This window comes from Daldinia loculata (genome assembly GCF_022478755.1).
Source record: "Daldinia loculata strain CBS 113971 unplaced genomic scaffold F4817scaffold_16, whole genome shotgun sequence".
In the NCBI taxonomy this organism is placed as follows: Eukaryota; Fungi; Ascomycota; class Sordariomycetes; order Xylariales; family Hypoxylaceae; genus Daldinia; species Daldinia loculata.
The window spans coordinates 416,356-437,663 of NW_026054870.1; the positions used below are offsets into that span (position 1 = coordinate 416,356).

General features: G+C 43.8%; 7 protein-coding genes across 7 annotated transcripts; 3 read left to right on the forward strand and 4 right to left on the reverse strand.

The window, feature by feature from the left end:
* Nucleotides 1–587: 587 nt before the first annotated feature.
* Nucleotides 588–1,298, reverse strand: F4817DRAFT_314632 (uncharacterized protein; the record flags this gene model as incomplete). Its single annotated transcript, XM_049300434.1, has 2 exons — nucleotides 588–693; nucleotides 745–1,298. The coding sequence occupies 2 exons, from the start codon at nucleotides 1,296–1,298 to the stop codon at nucleotides 588–590; spliced, it is 660 nt and encodes a 219-aa protein (XP_049160407.1).
* Nucleotides 1,299–2,039: 741 nt separating this feature from the next.
* On the reverse strand, nucleotides 2,040–2,651 carry F4817DRAFT_333719 (uncharacterized protein; the record flags this gene model as incomplete). Its single annotated transcript, XM_049302788.1, has 1 exon — nucleotides 2,040–2,651. A coding segment is annotated over exon 1 (353 nt), but the record flags the coding sequence as incomplete, so codon positions are not given.
* Nucleotides 2,634–4,999, forward strand: F4817DRAFT_333720 (amino acid permease/ SLC12A domain-containing protein). Its single transcript, XM_049302789.1, has 2 exons — nucleotides 2,634–3,088; nucleotides 3,191–4,999. Exons 1-2 carry the CDS (start codon nucleotides 2,960–2,962, stop codon nucleotides 4,736–4,738), a joined length of 1,677 nt encoding a protein of 558 aa, XP_049160409.1. The 5' UTR covers nucleotides 2,634–2,959; the 3' UTR covers nucleotides 4,739–4,999.
* F4817DRAFT_333724 (uncharacterized protein) lies at nucleotides 5,000–6,383 on the forward strand. The gene is made up of 2 exons (XM_049302790.1): nucleotides 5,000–5,848; nucleotides 5,960–6,383. The coding sequence occupies exons 1-2, from the start codon at nucleotides 5,218–5,220 to the stop codon at nucleotides 6,088–6,090; spliced, it is 762 nt and encodes a 253-aa protein (XP_049160410.1). The 5' UTR covers nucleotides 5,000–5,217; the 3' UTR covers nucleotides 6,091–6,383.
* A 199-nt stretch (nucleotides 6,384–6,582) lies between these two features.
* On the forward strand, nucleotides 6,583–8,355 carry F4817DRAFT_314636 (P-loop containing nucleoside triphosphate hydrolase protein; the record flags this gene model as incomplete). Its single annotated transcript, XM_049300435.1, has 1 exon — nucleotides 6,583–8,355. One exon carries the CDS (start codon nucleotides 6,583–6,585, stop codon nucleotides 8,353–8,355), a length of 1,773 nt encoding a protein of 590 aa, XP_049160411.1.
* A 2,660-nt stretch (nucleotides 8,356–11,015) lies between these two features.
* Nucleotides 11,016–12,437, reverse strand: F4817DRAFT_333725 (thioredoxin-domain-containing protein). The gene is made up of 3 exons (XM_049302791.1): nucleotides 12,065–12,437; nucleotides 11,832–11,936; nucleotides 11,016–11,695 (listed from the first exon to the last, which is right to left on the reverse strand). The coding sequence occupies exons 1-3, from the start codon at nucleotides 12,190–12,192 to the stop codon at nucleotides 11,494–11,496; spliced, it is 435 nt and encodes a 144-aa protein (XP_049160412.1). The 5' UTR covers nucleotides 12,193–12,437; the 3' UTR covers nucleotides 11,016–11,493.
* A 2,175-nt stretch (nucleotides 12,438–14,612) lies between these two features.
* Nucleotides 14,613–17,365, reverse strand: F4817DRAFT_63298 (uncharacterized protein). The gene has a single exon (XM_049307699.1). The coding sequence runs from the start codon at nucleotides 17,183–17,185 to the stop codon at nucleotides 14,780–14,782; it is 2,406 nt and encodes an 801-aa protein (XP_049160413.1). The 5' UTR covers nucleotides 17,186–17,365; the 3' UTR covers nucleotides 14,613–14,779.
* Nucleotides 17,366–21,308: the final 3,943 nt, after the last annotated feature.

Sequence of the window (21,308 nt, forward strand, 5' to 3'; positions counted from 1 at the left end):
ACCCTTCATGCCATATTCAAGGTTCAATGTGTAATTAAAAACAGACCCAAGAATCGGCATGTTCACTAGTGTTAGCCCGGTATATATCTCGGCTGGACTCGTCTTCATCGACTTTTCTTCTGAGTTTTCAGTACCTTCATTGTATATAGCATCAGACATATGTGTTATAATCCCACTCATGGAGCATATGGCTGGCAGTCGAGTATTCCAAGGTACCTACATATGTGGATCTAGGCCAATAGTTTTTGGACATCTAAATCTCCTGAAAGAGGTATGTACCACTTAGCGACATATGTTCAACCTGAACTATATCTACCTTTCCAATGTTAAATACAACTATAAGGAGACAGGGATCGGTGAACTGAGTATTGAATGGGCTTGTGCCGCGTTGATGATCTATAACTAGGGTTTGTAACTTTTATTCACCGTCCGTGGATGTTGGGCCTAGCCTTTTTTTTTATACTTTTATATTACCATCTAGAATTTGCTATCTAGAACATTCCGCCACATCTATATAGACTTCGCGGAGTCAAACTCATATGGTATCATTGCGCGGTAGTAGTATGAACCCTCTTGGTTTAGGGCTGCTAAATGGTCATGCCATAAATATATGGCGGCCTAGTGAAGTATCTAAACCATCCGTCTTCGTCGTGAATTACACTGTCATAAAGACGTGGGATTGAGTGGACCTGTCTGTATAACGTTAGCTGATAACAACTCTAAGAGGGAAATAATGAAACTTACATAAACTGCCATTCCTTTCCAACATCGTCATCGTCGTCGTCGCTTAAGGTATCCTTCTCCCAGTCCGCCTCGACTATAATTGCTATGACGTCTTCCAATACATAGTCTGGCTCGCGGTCGCCGCGTGCAGTCTCCACTATCTGGAACCGATCTAAGACATCTCTGTCCACATAGAGAAAGTAATTGTATCGTGGTCTACTGATACCTTTCTTCTCTTCTGACGGTACAGTAGCAACCCAGTGACGGAACTCCTCACGAGCCTCTGATATTGATTTGCCATTCAAATTTTTCTTGTCCTCTTTAGTCAGGAGCTCGAATCTCGACTGCAGTTTTGCACGACGAGGAAATTCGTAGGTGAATGGATTCCAGGAACTCGGAAGGTCAGGCTCCGATTGTGGTTTGATAGCATGCATTATAGCAGTTTTGACGTATGCCAAATATCTCTCCCACAATTCTTGGTCGTCGTAGGTCGTCCGGTAAATGAAGAGGCCCCATTTCCGGTCAAAATTGCTGAGTCCCGCCAGATAAGTCAGCACCGGAAGATAGGTCGCCATGTTGGTAGTATTATTGTTTGAGTCTGGGTGGCCTGTTTGTAAATTATTTCCTAGATCAAGAGCCTTCTAAAGATTTCCGAATGTCAAGTGAAGAAAAAAATATCTGTGATGAAAGAAGAAGAGCAAGAAAAAATGCTGGGCCTTAAATAGTATTACCAGATGCGAAAAAAGGTTCATATTTGACCAAGACCACCCCAAAGTTTACACATCTGGTAAGATTTCACCCTTGAGTTTGGAAAAGGCGAATTGAGAACTCAAACATAACCAACGGAAGGCAAACCACGCTCCTAGAGGAGATTTACAGATAGTGATAGAAGATAGTAAGCAGGGATTTACTAATTGGCTTCGTGTGTATAATACTAACCACCTTCTACAGTTTCATTCAAGTTGTATCCCTCAGGGAATCTTTTTGTGAAATTTGGGGAGCGAAACAAGTTGATTTGATAGTAAGGTTTTTTATAAGCTCTTGAGCAATTTTATGATTAGATATTGTAAGGATCCGAGCGGTAAGTGGTAGTATAACTTTGTCAAAGCAAGAAGGTTTTCGTCCTAGGTGCTCGAAGGGCACATAGATCTAACGATTAGTATAGATGATCAAGCATCTAATTGTCACTAATATCCACTCGGTAAACAATCAGTCTAATATTTGGTCATAGAAGGTATATTCTTCGTTTATATCCTCAGGTGTGAGGATTAATTAGCGATAAATGTGCCAGATATGTGACGATATAATTGTTTCATGCACCTCTTATGTGATCATTGTAGTAACCGAGTTAGGGTTATGTACTCTAATCCAATGACATAGATTTTATATCATTTAAAGAATCGCAATACCAATCCATCTGCTTCGTTGTCCACCTTAGCTAAAACCTCATCCTCGTGCTTGTCTTTGCAACGTTGCTCGCTTCTAAGGAAGGCTCTTGTCTCCGGATCAAGGACGGAGATAAGAGTTGACAGTAAGTCAGACTTCTTCGTCTCGAGCTGTAACCTAATAGAGTCGATGATTGTGCCGATGACAAATAAGCAACCTGCAACAAGAACGACAATAGGAAGCACAAAGAATTTCCATTGCACGCGAGTATAAATAACCCACTGTTCCGAAGATCCATATGCTATGCTGCCGTCTATCTCTCGCATCCTGTTCGATAATATCGAACGTGGTTGTGACATTAGTAGAGCTTAATAAAGCATATTGTACAGACTCTAAGGTAGTCTTTTGACGATAGACTTTTATGTAATATTGAAAACCCGTCGGACGTGCTCCGGGATGTACTTCAAGTGCTTACCTATATTAATCCTACGGGCCCATTATGTAGCCTCGACGTTCCTTGAATTGACTTTTAAAGGCTAGTTATACCATGTCCCCATCAGGATATCACGATAGAAACCTTTATTAAGCCCGCATTATACTTATAGGATCAGCAATCAGATCATTAGTTCCTGCGTTATCAAATCCGTGAGCCAATAAGCACCAAATACTTAAATGCAACTTAGCGATAGGGGAAACCCGAACCCCACGCGAATCAGCAGAGCGAGCCCGTCATCAGTAAGCAAGGATATCCGACATTTCAATTGAAAATGAACATAAATTCTTCCCCAAATCTTGACTCCTTTTGGTGCTACCACGTACAGCAGTAATAGCGCTGCTAGCAAAAGAAAACATGGCTGTACAGCAGCACGAGTCGAAGGAACCCGATTCGTCCTTGACAGATACTCCGCAGAGGCTGAGAAACGCCGAGGATGATCTTGAGGTTGCCTTGCATGGCACTAAAAGAGCTATCAAATCGCGCGTAAGTTTCTATTGTCCTCGTTCCCTAGTCTGCATTGAGGCTTAGAGTGCCCCAGCCAGGCTACCTAATTAAGAAGCCGATAACTAACTCGCATCATCACAGCATGCGCAGATGCTTGTTATAGGTGGTACCATTGGCACTGGACTCTTTGTCGGGACGGGGCAGGCATTGGCAATCGCGGGCCCTGCCTTTCTCTTCTCTGCGTACTTGGTGATCTGTTTTCTCGTCTACGGCATCGTCACCGCGATTGTCGAAGTCGGTGCCTATCTGCCGGTGTCGGGCATGTCCGTAGCGTACTACGGAAACCGAATGGTGTCACCTAGTCTTGGCTTCGCCTTGGGTTGGCTGTATTGGTATACCTGGGGTATAAGTGTCGCGTACGAGATCACAGCCGCCGCAGTCGTGATTAGCTATTGGCCAACCACTGTTCCAGTTGCTGTATGGATCACGATAATGCTAGTAGTAATTGTCGCACTGAACTTCTTTCCTGTTGGAGTCTACGCCGAGGTGGAGTTCTGGTGTGCGTCAATCAAAGTTTTCACCATCATTGGGCTCTTGATTCTATCAGTGGTCTTATTCTTCGGTGGCGGGCCAAACCATACTCGCTTGGGCTTTTGGTACTGGCAGGACCCTGGCGCGACTAATCAATACCTCGTGGGAGGTGCCGGCGGTCGGTTCTGTGCTTTTTTGTTCACCCTTATCTACTCCTGCTTCAGCTTCAACTTCAGTCCCGAGTTGATCATCATCACAGCAGGCGAGATGAAGTCTCCCCGCAAGAACCTTCCAAAGGCCGCTCTGCATTTCATCTGGCGCTTAATCATGTTTTATGCCCTTGGTGCGCTTGCTATTAGTGTCATATGTCGAAGTGACGAGTCGGCGTTAACCAACGGTGGAAAAGGGGCAGCCGCATCCCCATGGGTTATCGCTATCAAGAACGCTGGAATTCATGCATTAGACAGTATTATCAATGCCGTGATCATAACATCAGCTTGGTCTAGTGGGAATTCGGTATTATACATGTCCAGCCGCTCATTATACTCTCTTGCCATAGTTGGAAACGCACCTAAGATATTCAGCTATTGCAACAAGCACGGGGTACCAGTCCATGCGGTTATAGCTTCGAGCTTATTATCTTTGTTAGCATACCTAAATGTCGGCATTGTTAGTGGCATTATGTTCAATTGGTTCGTAAGTATCATTAACACGGCGGCATTCATAAGCTGGGTTTGTTGCTGCCTCATTTATTTTCGCTTCAAAAAGGCATGTATCGCACAGGGCATATCTAATTCTGATTTGCCCTATACAAGTGTCTTACAGCCATGGGCAGCGTGTATTGCTATTGTAGCATTCGGCGTCTTTGGGCTACTAAACGGATTTCAGGTATTCTTCCCGAGTCGATTCACTGTATCCGGCTTTCTTACAGCGTACATTGGGATTCCAGTATTCTTGTTCATATACCTGGGCCACAGAATCTCGGTTAGGAAAGACCCCTGGATTAGGCCACCCGACTCCGTTGATCTAAAAACGGGGTTGGCAGATATATTGGCAGATGAAGAAGCCGATGCCGCCATCGAAGCGCTGATTCCCTCTACCAAACATAATCGAAACCGGTGGTTAAAGAAGATGTGCATAGTATGGGGATGGTACTAAAGTGACATTCACCTGTTCAAAAACAGTATAGACTTCCGTAGTCCCCAGCTTACGCCGAGGGCCGAAGCCGAAACCGAAGCCGGACGCGTATAGGAAACGAGAAGGAGAAGAACGCTAGAGATCAACTTATCCCTAAAGTAGAATGTCTTTAGTCTTTAAATGTATCCGCATTTTCAATAGTAACCTATCAGCGAGGCAACAACTCCGTCTAATATAACCCATACTCATATGAATATACGCTTTTGACTAACCGACTCGAGGTATAGAATGGCCCTATTTAAATTTATATTTTAACTAACTTATACCTTTAATCATGTTATAACCCTATCAATAATCAAACGAGATAGGAAGTATTTCCAAGTATTAGGTAATGAATTTTGCTTATATTTAAGGTCCGACTACGATGACACAACTTCCTTCAATATTTCATAAAGCTTCTCTCCACTTCCTCATCATCGCTATTCTAGTATTCTCACGACATGGCTCGCCAACCTACAACGACTAAACCGCGAGAGGAAGAGCCTCGAGTTGAAATCATCGATTGCGAGGAAGATATCATCGCTGGATTTGACTGTGCCTGCAATGCGTTTGGGCACCAGGTTCGCGATACCCTTTGGATAGCTATGAATCCCGGATGGGAAACCCCCGAGGGTAGAGCCCGTGTCGCAGCAAAGTTGGTTGAGAAATGGCGCAATGTCACATACGACAACCAGGGAAATGCAAACACTATTTTTCTCAAGGCTACTGTTTCCGACCAAGGACGACCAGTTGTGGCTGGCCTGGCAGTCTGGGATCAGTTATCAATAGTTGAAGGTTATGGCGAACGGCCGTCTGATGACCAACATATCTTGTCAAATATTGAGTCACTTTATCCAGGTGACGAAGTCGAGCAGCGTTACCTTTTCCAGGTTATGCGTTCGTTTGTAAAACGCCGTGTTGAGGTTGTCAAAGAAAAGGCAACATCGCATCCACCAGCAGTAATGCATCTCCGCTCGTGCTCCGTCGATCCAGCTTACCAACGAAGGGGGATTGCACTAAAACTAGCCCAATGGGGTCTTGACGAAGCACGACGTCGAGGCGGTTTGGAAGCTGTTACCGAAGCATCGAGTAGTAAGTATTTCTTATTCCACAACTACCTGGATCTATATACAATACTCCATTTTGGTTTAGACTCAATAGCATATATTACTTCTCAAGCGATAATAACTAACTCGTGTCTAGTGGGAAGGCATGTCTACTCCCGTCTAGGCTTTCATGGCGAAGGGCCCGACATGGAGTACGAAGTTGATAGCGAATTCCTCTCACGAGAAAGGCCACCCAACCTCTTTATGCGCACTGGAACCAGCCAATAGTGGTAGAATGCGTTCTAAATTATACCCTTGCCTCGGCTGATACTTAGGCTTCCCCTTCACTTATAAAGAAGCTTAGTTAGTTAATTACGTTATTTACATTACTCATACATTGTGCTTTCCAACAATAAGAGTACAATGTGCACTTGCACTTTGATACATATTGAAACAAGATCTTTATGTGGAAAGGATAGGTGGTCTGCTTTGAAAGAAAAACAAGGGCTAACAAACCATAAATGGAGATAAACACTAATTATATACCTAATTAATAGCATTGTTTATTAAAAGAAAAGAAACAATTGTGCTTGTATAGAACAATGTTCTATTAGCACTAAGGATAAAATAATTAGAAATAGTCGGTGATTCTCTTTTATAAAATATAATAACTAAATTCACAGATCATTAGATCATCTTTCAATTTAACTACAATTAACTAGCACGTAGCCTGGATTGATTTATTCATTTCGATCGCTTCAACTTAACCTTTTCGTCTCAATGGATCACTCAAGTCTAGAATACAAGCTCGCAAGGGTTGAAGAACGTATCAAGACCCTTGAGAAGATAGTTGTTATTTCTACCGAAACCCAGGCAGCAATATGGAAACATGTACCCAGCGAATTAGATAAATCTAGGGATATAATATTCCAACTTCTAGAAGGAAGTCAAAATATAACAATCCCCAGTCAAACTCAGAGCCTCACACGCTACGTTGACAGCCCCCAAGGCTCCGTTGAGACTAGTCGCGACGTCCAAAGTTTCATTCAAACCAGTTATGGTGTCCAAAGTTCTATTGAAACCAGTTATGGTATCGAAAGTTCCAATAACACTAGCCACAGCATCGAAAGCTTTAATCAAGCCAGACAGAAAGCAGAAATTGAAGAGATGAAGGCCGAGCTGCTTGAAAAAACGGAGGAGATGAAGGCCGAATTTCATGAGAAGACGGAGGAGATGAAGGCCAAACTGCTTGAGAAGACGGAGGAATATAATAGAGTCCGGAATCTACTTGAAGATGAAAGAAAGAAAAGCCGAGTCCTTGTTGGAACTCTTCGAGATATTCAAGGTAACATTAGGGTTTTATGTAGGATTCGACCCCCAGGAAAGGACACCCCAGCAGAAGACCTTGTAGACTTTGGTCCGCAAGAAAACGGGGAGTTTTCCTTGCACTGGGGAAAGATGACTATCCCCACTACACGAACGAACTATAAGGGAGATACAATCCAGGACACACCGAAAACCTATGATTTCGAGCGTATCTTTGGTTCATCGGATACCAACGAGGACGTCTTCGAACATATCAGCGACCTTGTTGAATCTTCAATGGAGGGCCAAAGGATCATAATGTTCGCTTACGGGCAAACTGGTGCTGGAAAGACATTTACTCTTAGTCACAAAGGCCCAGACGTTAGACAAAACGGAGTGATTCCAAGGTCCTTAGATTTACTGTTTGAGACTAAGCAAAAACTAGCAGAGGATTTCGATTATACGATTTCGGTAAGCATCCAAGAAATTTATCAGAACAGGAGTCATGACCTCTTGGGAGCAGTCGAGGCGAAAAAGAGGGAGGGCGAGGTTAGACTTAACTCGGTTCGGAAGCAACAATTGCACTCCCGTGAAGAGGCTATGTCAGTGATAGATGCTGCGCTGGAATACAGAGTAGTTTCTACAACTGATATGAACGCCGCTAGCTCTCGTTCGCATCTGATTCTGTCATTCGAGATTCTAAGGAGGTCACGAGGAAATGTAAGGGAAGTTAAGGCTGGCGTTCTTAATATCGTCGACCTCGCGGGGAGCGAGAGGCCAAACGCAATGGGATTGACAGACAACCTTCGTAAGGAAGGGATTAAAATTAATAAGTCTTTGATGAGCTTGACTAGGCTCATCAATTGCATAGCGACCGGTGAGCCTGTCGTTTATGATACAGAGCTCGTACGAGCATTAAGACCTGCTCTCTCACACCAGACAAAGGTCGTCATGTTTGTCATGATCAGCCCCTTGAAGAAGGACCAAGATGTCTCTTTCCAAACTCTCGAAAGGGGGCGAGAAGCTTCGGCCGCAAAGATGGCTTCGGCTGACCTTAGCGGGAAGCCTGCCGCGGGTGGTACGTCTTCGTCAAAAGGTACATCTTCGACAAGAGGTGATTCTCCATCAAGGGGCGGATCTTCGAAAAGAGGTGATTCTCCATCAAGGGGCGGGTCTTCGACGAGAGGTAATACCACACCAAGGGGTACACTTTCGTCAAGGGGTTCGCAAGGCCGCGGCCGGAAGTAATCAGGAACAAATAGCCCGGGTTGATCCCAAGCCTTGCGTCTTCAAGAGTTACTATTAATTAATTTCATATCCTTGCTAAGAGACTACATTATGATAGGTAGTTCTTGACATATCAAGTTAAGTAGGTAGGTAGCTAGGTAGGTAACTAACATATGTTATTACCAATAACCACTGAACATTCTAGATATGATTTAGTTTAGGCCCGTTTTAGTTTTGAAATAGGCCAAACCTAGGAACTTCGCTTACAAACTCTTGGTTGAGTATATATTATCATAACTTAGTTATTTCCTTAAACATACTAAATACATTTTTTGTCCCCAAACTCCTCTCTTGTCTAATCCTATAAAACACATTACCGGTTGCAAATACTCCGTAGCTACTTTAACTGACATTAGTTGACGTGTTGTCTAATGTCCTTGAGGTCGGAGTAGTCGTCATCATATTGTCTATCACTTAACCTCTACCTAACATAGCAATTCGATAAGTCATGAAAGGGGGTTCAGACTTTAGTTGCGCGGGTTATATCTCGGGTAGATCTTGCGAATTTCTCAGAGAAGACATTTTACGTATAATAGACTTGTTAAGAGAAAATAGAATTAGAGTTGACGAATGCTTTCTTAACTCTTGACAGAATGCTTAGCTACAATGTCGCAGCCTACATTCTCCCCACAGAGGCGGTCCCGACCCCTTGTGCCATGGCTCGTGCAGAAGTGACAGCCCTAATTTCAGCTCTAGCCTTAACCAATCATTTCTGATCTGATCCATAAGTAGAGATCTCTTCATGCATATGAATCGTTCGAGGTCGAAGGGTAAGTTGAGAGCTAAAGATCACGTCCCGCGCAAAGGACTTGTTATTGGATGTTATCATATCGCGATAGGCAACTAATAAAAGATTATTCTATTCAAAACGCATAAAGCAAATAAATTCAAAGATATTAAAACTGGTAACTTGAAATACAATTTTACTCAGACCTTATAAAACAACAACTATTAATGTTATGAAATAGCCCTTTTTGAAGTCCCACCAAGAACTTTGAGGCTCGTAGGTTGAGAAATTATCTTGTGTAACGTCAAAAAGGACCTCCCGTCCTTGGCGTGCAGTTGACAATTCAGGGGCAAGCCTATAGAATTGTTACGTAAGTGGTACGCGCCACTGCAGAAATTAGTCAGGTACCACATTAGCACATATAAAGCCGCATATTAACAGCAGCCAATTGATTCCAATTCCTTTCACTTTCAACGTTATCTTGTGATGTAACATCTTCTCACATATCATTCCGTTCGTTAGGTACAGACGGAAGTTTAAGCCTTTATTTCTACAGCCCTTAGGATAGATATATTTTTTTCCATATCCGGTATTCGATATCGAAAGTCAATATATTATTCCACCACGTGAGACCCGGTAGCGTAACCTCTTCGATCAACAAATCAAACTCCAAAATAGTCGGACTGAGCTATCTTAGTTGCAACTATTGGCTCTCCCATGGTTTGATACTTAACAGTAGTCTACCAAACAGACTGCTACTATGAAATACCTGTTTTTCGGACGGCTTCGTGCAATGGTACTAGCAGAGACATTTTCATCAATCTCAAAAGTGCATTTGCACTAAACAAATTTTACTCTGTACCTATCTACCTACCCAGTATCACGGGGGTGGAACGGGAAGCCATGGAAACAATTTCGTTATTCTGCAAGGAATTCCAGACCTAACTATGGAAGCTTGTGACTACCTAACTAGGCCCTAGGTACCTTACATACATACTAAACGAGTCCTTTGTTTTAGGTAGATGTCTCATCTAAAGTCCCAATACCCAGTTCTTGAAGTCCAATAACGCTATTAGAAGATTCGCCGCAAGATCATCGAGACACGAGGAGCAAGGAGCTTGTAGTTATAGATATTACCTACGGGTTCTGTGATAGATAAATTAGATACCCAATATAGCTCTTCGTGCAACAGAAAGAGTGTGGTTCCTGTTTTCCCGTTGCGCCTTAGCAAATATAACACGAGGAATATATTCTCAGGTTTAATGCTCAGCATAAAAGTCAAATATCAGCAACACCCCCCTTTATACAAGATAAACGCCATCAGTATTTTAAACAAGTTATCTGGAATGAATAATTGGGTTTGAGGCCCTATTGCGGAATAACATAATTGTTCCCACGCCTCCTACCAACCTCAGAATAAGCTCGGTTCGTTCGACTTTCTCAAGCGTAGAATTTATATAGTTTACAGTTCTTTCCTTTACCCAAACTACCCTCACCTATAAATGTAAACTCTACTTAAATCTATGATTATAGGGTTAAATGCGATGTACTTATAAACACCTACCTGGTAAGGTAGGTTGAGTAAACCCAATTTCTTATAAACTCGACCTAGAAAATGAAGTAAGCGTCCTGATAAAAGTAAAAGGAAAGCTAGGTATCTATTAACTATTACGTATTATAAAAGTTCATGAAAAGATGAGTTTGTAACATAAGACTACTGGCTACATCATCAAGTGCGGGTAAAATGATACATAACCATTCTCAAGTTTAGTTATTAGTCGAGGTTACTTATATCATCCATTAAGCAGCGCAAATTAAACGTATGCCCAATCTTAGTTCGTCAACTTTAATAAATATATACCGTAATAAACTCCTACTATATTAGTAGATGAGGATTGGATACTGTCTTCCGCTTGGAAGTAATATAAGAAGACATGTTAAATAGTTTCTACATTGCATAAAAACAGCTATTAGCCTTTCATCTTCACTTTTTCGATTCTAAAGATTGAATATGTCACTACCAGTAAGCGATCAGGCTTCATCACCCGATGTCTTCGACAATATCAACTTACAAATATTACCTAAAAGACATTCGCCGCTCCGTCGATATCGATATCACAAGACATCATGGCTGAAATACTCTGTGCAGTAGGAATTATTCATTCATTCAGGTTTGGGTAAACCCTACTCTATTCACAAAGCAGAAACCATACGCATGAGCGCGACAAAGCCTCCTCCGCGACCACCCGTGCCGATGAATGCGACCTCGAACTCTGTGGGATATCCTTTCTCGGCCGACGCCAAGTTCGTACGCCCCTCTATTCATACTTCGTTCTCAACCGACCGACCCCACCCAACGAATGGGTCACCAATTAGGCGGCGTTCTTCTTGAGAAGCGTAACGAGCGCGTTAGGGTTCGCGCCGACGAGCTTCTCAGCAGGCGCCAACTCGCCGTCCTTGAAGAGCAGGAAGGTAGGCATGGCGGTGACTCCGAGCTCCTGGGCTAGGTCGGGCAGGTCGTCGACGTCGATCTTGGCGAAATGGATGTCCTTGAACTGCTCCTCGTTCGAGTGGCTATCGTTATACATGGTTAGCGACGCGTCACCCTGGGTATAAGGGTTTTAGGCGATAATGATATAGAGAAGCTCTAATTCGGCGCGCAGTAATATATAGCGCCTCGCTTATGAGGGATTTCGGATCTGGAACTCACTTCGCTAGGATAGGAGCAATGGCCTTGCAAGGACCGCACCAGGTGGCAAAGCAATCGAGCAGGACGACCTTGTTAACTTTGACGGCCTCCTTGAAGGAGTCGGCGCTTTGCGCAATGTTAGCATGCCGTCGACATATCGGAGACACGGAGCATATAATAGCGCGGGGTATATTAGGTCTAATGCAGCCGCTTTTTTTTGTCTCGGGAAGGGTTTAAACACATATGCGACTTACGTCTGGTAGTTGTGTACAGTCATTCTGGGCGACGTAGTATGAAACTGCCTCAATGATGAGATATGCGACGGTCTATAAAGAGATTGCCTAGAAGTAGACTGGGCTGTTCGGAATAAGTTTCTTGACATGGAGGGGAAAAATTGATTTGCAAGTGGGAAAAAGACGCGGGGTGTTGGTGGGTTTTATGTATCTGTATTAGCTCTAAGGAACGGGAAGGGGGCAAGGCTGTGCCAAAAAATGTAATTGTAAGCTTGTGTTTCGTAGGTGCGTAATTGATGCGTGCCTACCTACCATAGCGGAGCTTGGTGGGTCTATACAACTATTCCGATTTTTGATATTATTTTATATACAAATATCATTATAATTAGGTTGGTACATTTTATAAAATAAAATAATTCTAAAAAATGAAATGGTTTCGTAAAATAAAACGATTTTACTATTCACGTGACTTTCACGTGACTTCCACGTGATTTTTACGTGAAAAATAAAGTAAAAGTCAAAAAAATTAAAAAAAATTAGTTTTTAAACCCATAACTTTTACGTTTATATAACCGTAAACTTTATTATTAATTAATAAAATTTAAAATTTAAACGTTTAAATTAATAAAACAAAGTAACCAATTTTATTAAATTATTTTAAAATGTAATTTATTTAATTTTAGCTTTTATAACTTTTATTTCGAAAAAAGTACAATTTTAATTTAAAAAAAAAAATTTTAAAAATTTTTTTTTTTTAACTTTTTACAATAAAAACAATTAAAACGATTATAATACAAATAACGATTATATAAAATGGAATGGTTTTACAGTTAAAAAACGGTTTTTACAACGTAAAATTTTAAAAATAAAAATCAGCCCCACTAATATCCAGATCCAACCAATCAAAAGCTTTAAAACTTAAAAACGTTACACCATACGGAACCATTTCGTGGGTGGAACCGTTCCCTAAAACCCCCCACCTCCGCTATGGTACCTAGGTACACTACTCGGATCAATAATGCGTTGCCGAATAGATCGAGTGTTACTGTTTAAATAAGGCAAACTACCTCTTTCTAGCTGATGATGTAAATTTTGATTTGTCAGTTCTTTTCATGACGTGATTTTTATCCTTTTTAAGTGTGGCTTATAACGCGCTTTAGCCTGCGTTTCGTGGCGTTTGGCAGTTAATCCATGCGTGATCTAAAATATTTCCCCGACCATTGTAAATTTGATTCCATAAAATATTCCAAATCGCATATCTCGTAAATAGTATTAGTAAAGGACTATCGCTTGTTATGTCCGCGGCGTTGAAAATAACCATAAATAATAAAAAAGGTTATTAATCACGTGGTAATCTTTTGCTCTGAAATATACATGACCAACTTATAATAGCATTCGACACGTCACAATTTGAATATGACGGTTCTGCATGGTTAACCAAATTCCAAATTCCAAATTATCTTACTGCATACCCGTGATCCTTTGGGTTACACTAAAGAAAGTGCTGATGTGCGAGAACCAGGCGTCCGGATTTACAAGTCCTTGAATACATACCAGGGGGGTCTGCATGAATCCGATGGCGATCATATAAGACTATATTTCACAACTGAATTGGCCCTCGATGAAATTGATCGAAAACAAATGTTCTTCTCTAGCTCGCAAGTCTACAAGCATTATACTTCATACATGTACACAATGTGACCAACCTAAACTCCGACGTTACAGGCAAGGCAAGGGTATAAATGGCCCAAGTCGGCCTCGCAGATATTCCCGAACACCTCTAGTTTGATTCGAACATCTAATTTTTCCCAATCCTGAACACCTGTTCCCTTGCCTGCTCGCCAACCTAGGCCCCTTCACCCAAGCATGTCTATTCGAAAACCGAAAAACGCATTGCGATCGGGTTAGCTAGTAAACTCCCAGTAGTCTCCCATAAGAGCATGTGAGTTAACATCAAATAATCCCACGAGAATATTGTGGATTTGATGCGCTTGCCTAGCATGCACGAATCCTTAGCCCTGCCTAAGAGGTATCAATTCGAATAGACCGAAGTACAAGCTATCGAAATTTAGGTCGGTCAGTGTGTGAGAAGACATCTATGCATCACTGACTGTGGGCATCTCTCTGGACGCCTCATGAACCCCTGCGCTGCAGCAGAATATGAGTGGTATCAAAAACAGATAGCAAAGCCACGCGCAATAAAAACACATAACCCCTGTGGTATCGCGGTATATCAAGAATAAAAAAAACAAGCCATATTTTACCCCTCCTCCACATGTTTCTGGAAATATGAAGTAAAGAAGTCGATAGAGACGCATGGCATATCGTGGGAGTGATATGCACATCGAAATGTTTAATGAGGGTAGCGCATTTGGCTGGGTAATGAAGCTGGGGATTTCCATTTTCTTGGTTGACCCTGAAAGGGTGTAATATTCCGATCATTGAGCCAGGAGATAGACCGGATACTTTTTTTCTTTTTCAACTTTTTTTCGTGGTGTTTTATGTGTTGAAACATGAAAAGAAAGGTCGTAATGAGTGAATAAGGTCGGTATCTGAGAGAGGAAGGAAATGTCAAATGAATGTGGTTGAGCTGGTAGTTGTTGGTCGTATGTAAACGTAAGGGAAGGGGAAATGAATGTCAATCGTATCTCCTGGCTTAAATCGTGCACCTATTTTGTGTTGAAATATTTGGTGCCAAGTAGTGTCAACCCACTCGTTCCTAGTCAGCGTATGGCACTACTGAGTGCCACGGTCGACTAAACTCTGCCTGTTCTCACTAGATGCGCGAGGGGATATCTCTAGCAGCTTAGCGCTACCCGCACTGAAGTTCCTAGCATGACCCTTATCAAGGTTAACGCTAGTTGCTCTCTGCGGTTGAACAGGACTTTGACCCTCTTCCTCATCGTCGCTGTATTTCTCGAGATCTTTCTCATCATCGTCATCAAAAGACTGAAGAAAGCCTTCTCTGCTTCGCATGGTATCTCTGTGGTGCACGGTGGGTGTCTGACCAACAGCACCCCACTTAGCTTCACGGTCTTCATCTTCCTCATCGCTGCTCGGACGAGCTTCGCCTGTAGATTTTTCATGTGAGTGAGTGGGGACGACGCTATTCATATACTCATCCTCGACGATATTCTCGTCGTCTGAAGCATGCTCCTCACATTCCGTAGAGAAAGCAGGTTGAGCATACTGTTGAAGCGAGTTTCTCATACCCGATGAGGCTCGCTTCCTATTAATGCGGCCCGAGAGCCAAGATGCCTCCGAATCGATAGAGGCGAGCGACATAGAATGTGGCGCCGGCGACGACTGGATTTCATCTCGCTGCCAGGAAATAGGAGTCGCTCGCATAACGTCGTGTGATCGACGGCCCGATGTTGGCGTATCATAGCGCATCTGCACGTCATCAGGGATTGCGGGCAGGGGGTCCACAGGTAGAGGATCGGCATCAGGGGATGCCACTCGCGAGTCCGGGGGGGATATAGGCAACTCGGGGAGGTCCTCTCGGAAACGAGACATAGTTCTCTTGGGTACGCCTGAGCTAATTTTTCGCGGTACGTAATTTTGGTGTGCTGGCGGTGGGCCTGCTGACATGGAATCTCGCGAAGTGTTCGAAAAAGATGACGGGCCGGAACTGCGCTTATTCTTACCCCATCTGAAGAATGACCTCCATGGTTTCGAGGAGCCGGCATCAGAAACCCTGCTACCAGACTCTGCATAGTCTAGCTTAGTTAATGAAGGTGAAGGTTGTTCAACATCAGCCCTAGTTCGGGCGGAATCTTTGGGTGACCTCGAGCGCGATGTCCTTGTACGAATGAAACTTAAAATTTTCGGGCTCGAGGAGCGCGAAGATGGCTGCTGATGCTGCTTTTGGGAAGACTCGGGCACTTGCTCGGATTCTGGAGCCTTAGCTGGAGTTGACGGCTCAAGGGGAATACTTTCTGTGCGATGGAACTCATCTAGAGGTTTTGGTGAATCCCCACGGGTTTCCAATTCCTCCTGCTGCCTGCTATGTCTCTGTGGCGAGTCGTCCGAGCGTCTCCTTCTCGATGATGTGATAACTACTGAAGCCGGATCTTCGCCAGCTATTTCACGACCTAGAACACCTCTTTCCAGATTTTGGGGCGGTGGAGTACCGCTCTTAACAGCCTCGGCTTCTTCTGCTCGCTGCTTCTCTGCTCTCCTAGCGAGACGTCTCTCTATCCTTTCACGTTCTTTTTCTTTCTTCCTTTCTCTCCTCCGCTTGTCTCGCTCCATCAATTCCCGTAGATCTGATGCATCTAAGTCGTCCGCTAGATTATCAATCCTCTTATGGGCTCGGAGTGTGGCTTCGGGAATTGGGCTCCTTTCTGCAAGCTTTCGCTTCGTGGACTGAGATCGGGTTAACGCACTGCTGGCTGCTGGTCCATAAACAGGATTGGAAGCACATCGCAGTGTCGGGCGAGGTGCAAGAGCCTCGAAGACAGAGACCTTCCAAGAGAGTTGTTCCGAGTCCGTCGACATAGCCGAATGGATAGAGCGAGGCATAGGCAATGAAATATCGGAGGAAGGTTCATCCCAGTTCCTGCGTGAACCCGGCCTTGTCCGTCTGCTCTCCCTTTTCATTAAGCGGCCAGCTGGCCAGGCGTCCGCAGCAGGGCGTACTGGCATAAACTGGCTCATAGCCTTGATTTCAGCCTCCCGGCTATGGTCCTCTTTCCGGCGTTTACTGGACTTTTTTCGTGGCAAAGGCTGGCCCCGCCGTTTGTTTCGTGAGTTCTCATGATGCAAAGTCGGCACTCGAGTCGCGAGATCGTCGTTGGACCCCGGTGGCAGTCCGTGACTCCTATATGCTTCATCTGCGACGGTCGGTATAGAGTCAGCAGGTAACGATGCAACCGGTCCCTTTTTTGTCTTGGCAACGCGTATGGAGTCTCGACGCCCGGGGGAGAAGCTATAGGTACGTTGACGCCGTTGCAACTTGTGAGGACCATCTCGATTTCCTCTTAGGGACTCATTGCCTGTTGTAATATCGACGGGTTCGGTCTGAGTTCGCGATGGTGGTTGCGGTTGACGACCACGCTCTGAAGTGTCGGCATCGGAACCAAGGGCTGGCGTTCGAGATCGCTTGCGCGAGCCCCTGCGGCGGAAAGGCCACAAGGCCATATTTCCAAAGGTCGATGGTCGGCCTTGGTTGTAGGAAATATTAGAGAGGCTATATCGCAATGCGCGATGGTGGGTTCCTGTCGATGATGCTGGGTAACGATCGCCGCAGACTGATTATCGCCATGGGCGCGGATTAACTCGAATTATGCATATAATCAGTAAAGTATTGAACTGAATACCACCGGCCGATTCGGTTCGCCGAGATCTATCGCAAACCAATTCGTGCAGTTACTAACTGCGTCTTGCTCGAATTGACAGGACCTCCAAAATGCTGTCGCACCGCAGCAACCGGGACGTTATTACACGCAGATTATATTGATGTCTCTCCTTTACTTTAGTCGCTTTAGTCAGACTAAGAGACCAATTAGCGATGACTGAAAAAAAAAAAAAAAAAGGAAGTTGTGGATATTGGGGTCGACGCGAACTGCTTCAATGCGTTTCCAGCGCAGGCATGAGGACGGAGCTCGTTCGTGTTGGAATGTTGCAAGTTTTGGATTGGGCTCCAGATTTGGTGGTGGTGGTAGTGGTTCGAGGTGGTTCAGTTTCTTGGGGAGAAGTGTAGAGGGAACCGATAGAGGGACTGTGGCGGTTGGCAGTGGGGAGAGATATGGAACACTTACAAGGAACTTCACATAAGGGAAAAGAAAAAAAAATCAGAAACGGGGGTAGCGTCGTTGGCAACTACTATTTTCAGTCAGTGCGTGTGGCAGGGACAGCAGGAACAACAGGGAAAGGGCGATTAAATGGACTTTGCGAAATGAAGTCACACACAGGGGGGGAACCCTTGGGTTGGCAGGCTCGATGTTAACGGGCTGACGGGTACGCGGGTACTGTGGACAATCACCTTTTAGTGGAGTAATTCAGAGTTATTGTACATATCGAATTCGGTCGTGTTACGTAGCATATAAGTAATAAGTACCTCGTAATATCTAGCGATTCGTAGGAATTTAATCATTTGTTCGAGTAACTAGTTACTTTTTGCATACCTATGGGACGCATTCTTCCTGGCCACTTACCTGTACCTACATCATGTATGTAACATCCGAATCGCTACCACCCTGGCCGAACTTGGTCCTATTAGGGGCCACGCATTTGACAGGGTGCGGGTTGGTGAAAAAAGAATTTGGGTACGGTACATGGTTATATGAAGGTACATAGGGCATGTAAGCGTGCATCCAATGGCAAACTCTCAATACACCCAAGTTTCTACATAGGGATACGGGATAGACCTGGCCCTCGAAAATCCTTCAAATTACATACTGGAGAGTCTGAGTCTATGTTTAAGACTTACAGGACCACTGTATGTTATGTATCAGAAGCGAGTTAAGTAAACGACGAATCTTATTAATACACTGTAATAAGAATGTAGGCACTTAAGGTTCAAGCTAAAGCTAGTGGAAACGGCTTGGGAGCGGCCTCTAATGTGAATCGCGACCAATGAAATACCTAGGTTATCGGCAAACTACAACAAAATTGCTCACTACAGGTACTGTCCACTTACACGTATACGGCTTACCTAATATAACCCTAGCGATATACATACATATTAGACGAAGATTACATGTAGTCATTTGATGTGAAGACTCTCCGGGCTAACCATCAAATAGCGATCTTTAGCAACCATCAATGATAACATGGCGTAGCATAGCGTGGCGGCACTTGAAAGCGAAAGCCAGGCCCCGTGCAGCTAAGCTTTAATCGGTAATGTCAGGCACAAGGAAAACAGCAAGGTACGACATATGATCACTCCAAGCTTTCATTCACTATATACTTACCTATTCATATAATTAGAAGTCTAAGTCGACCTATTATCACAAGCTAACAAACTTGAAATATGTCATCCTACAATTCTCTAACCTACAGATGATTTCTGTTTCGATAATCCAATCCTTCACTTAACGACCCCAAGAGCACGCACTATGCACTATGAAAAGTTTCACGTCCGAGCTTTACTGGGTAGAACAGCCCCAAATATGTAGCGTTAACGGATCGTTTGGCGGCACGGCCTGCCGCTTGACCCATGCTACTAGGCCGACTCGTGGTAATCGGACGCGGGTTGCGTGGGAACATCCATAGTGAAAGTTCGATCGGACGCAATAGATAAACCTTTAATATCTTTTTTTTTCTCCTTCATCGTCTAGAGGTAGGTATTAATCATGTCGAAACGATTCCGCAGAGTACTTACGCAACTACAAGCACAGACACAGGCATAGAAGGATTATAATAGAACACTTGCCTCTTTTTAATGACCATGGCTGTGCCAAGCTAAATCCCCTATGTATTTGTTACGCGCATGCTAGCGAGCGCTAGATACCATACCGGCAGAGTGTGGTTTTGAGATATCATATTTTGGGGGCGGAATGATTCTTGTACAGGATATCATTGCTTAGTTTCTCTAATTGGCCCAATAATATTAAAAAATGAAAGTGTGGGTAATAGGGTTTAACAACGGACCAATTGTCAACAGCACTAGTGGACTGGCCACCCACTAGAGCCGTTAGCTCAATCAAAACACTCCCGCATTAGCGGGGATGTTCTGGTGGGGCTAGGAGCCTGGGATTCGAGTCCCAGGCATCCTAGCTTTTTTGATTTTTAACCTTTTTTAAGTCACGTGCGGAAACCCCCACTTATTCTGGCCAATCAGAGCCTTTAGATTCCGGGAATCATTCTTTTACAAGGAATGATTATTTTCAAAAGAATGATTATTTTGTAAAATATCGTATTAGCCATAACAAAGGTTAGAATGAGAAATATGATTCCTGAAACCCATACACTGCCGCTACGGTACCTATCCACCGTTGTCGTCCAGCGCTGTAACCGAAGCGGGCTGCCCCGTACCGTACAGTAGGAGATGTTACCAGTAAAAAATTCGGCGGTGGAATACCTAAAACCCGGAGAGGTCTCGTATTCATGACCTTGCCAAGGAGGATTTGGGCGCTGTCACGCTTTTTGCAACAGAAACTATTGCAACCTGCAGCCAATATTGAATTTTTAGTTTCCTTTAAGCGTTACGAACACTACCTAACCTAGACATCTCGTTATTGAGGAGACTCAGTAGACCTTAGTACCTAAGGTATGTAGTTTAACAGGTAGCCTTCTATTTTATAAATATAGTACGGCTCGTGCATCGCAATAGGGCATAGCTTCAGGTAGCAAACTCACGAACGAAAATGATAGGTGCTTCGTTGCTGTAAAAGGATAGCCGTAGGGCCTTCTACCTCTTGTCTTCTCGTCTCCCTTGTCTTATACGTCACCGCAACTCATCCTTGAAGGTGCCGAGAGTTTCACGCTTAAGTGTCTTGTCCAACCCGCACATATGTAAAAAGACGCAAAAATGCAAGTAGATACATATTAGCGATAGCCTGTTCGGCTCTCATTGGAAATCTGGATCTATAGTACTTGCATATGCGAGGGCGGCAGTGGTAACTCAAGACATAGCAGTTATGCCTCTCAAGACTGACACGTAGAAGGTTGTGTGCTTAACACACGCATCTCCCCTGGGTCCTTATGCAAGAGCACCGTTCCTAAGAAGCTCAATGGCTGATCGGTCCCAAACGTGCATCTAGATAAGAACGCCTCTGGATTCTTTGCTATATCGCTCTAACCAGCAAATCTAGATGAGGCAGTTACTACTGTCTCCGTTCTGGGTGAGAAATATATTGGATGATTGGATGCTTGACTTTGATAAGGTTCTACATCGCGAGCCGCCGTCCCTCTCATCTCCTGTGCATCACTAGAAAATCTAGGAGGATGAAAAGCGCAGCTGTGGTACAACAACTTTCATTGGATTTAAACGCATCTTCTCCGCAGCCCTGATGATCTGGAAATAAGTGATTCGAGTATAGGAATGCTCACATACATATGGTGGGATCTGGGATTTAAAAACTCTGATTGGATGTATACTTAAATTGTCTGCTATAGTGAAGTTTCTGGCGATCTAAGGACTGGACTACTACCTGCTGCCAATCAACGAAGATTTCTGCCAGGACGGCTGGGTTGAATAGCTGAAAATGAGGCCCGTTGAAGAGGTTTCAACTTCATCTCATCTGCTATAGCGTACTAGCAAAACGAATAAAGTATCCAGTAATGGCCGAGAACCATGCCGGTGTTTCTGAAGGCATTT

Coding starts and splice junctions, on each gene's coding strand:
- F4817DRAFT_63298 (XM_049307699.1), bottom strand. CDS start 17,185: ATGGCCTTGTGGCCTTTCCGCCGCAGGGGCTCGCGCAAGCGATCTCGA.
- F4817DRAFT_333720 (XM_049302789.1), top strand. CDS start 2,960: ATGGCTGTACAGCAGCACGAGTCGAAGGAACCCGATTCGTCCTTGACA. Junction 3,089..3,190: donor AAAGAGCTATCAAATCGCGC/GTAAGTTTCTAT, acceptor GCATCATCACAG/CATGCGCAGATGCTTGTTAT.
- F4817DRAFT_333725 (XM_049302791.1), bottom strand. CDS start 12,192: ATGTCAAGAAACTTATTCCGAACAGCCCAGTCTACTTCTAGGCAATCT. Junction 11,937..12,064: donor ACTGTACACAACTACCAGAC/GTAAGTCGCATA, acceptor CATTGCGCAAAG/CGCCGACTCCTTCAAGGAGG. Junction 11,696..11,831: donor ATTGCTCCTATCCTAGCGAA/GTGAGTTCCAGA, acceptor GTATAACGATAG/CCACTCGAACGAGGAGCAGT.
- F4817DRAFT_333724 (XM_049302790.1), top strand. CDS start 5,218: ATGGCTCGCCAACCTACAACGACTAAACCGCGAGAGGAAGAGCCTCGA. Junction 5,849..5,959: donor TGTTACCGAAGCATCGAGTA/GTAAGTATTTCT, acceptor ACTCGTGTCTAG/TGGGAAGGCATGTCTACTCC.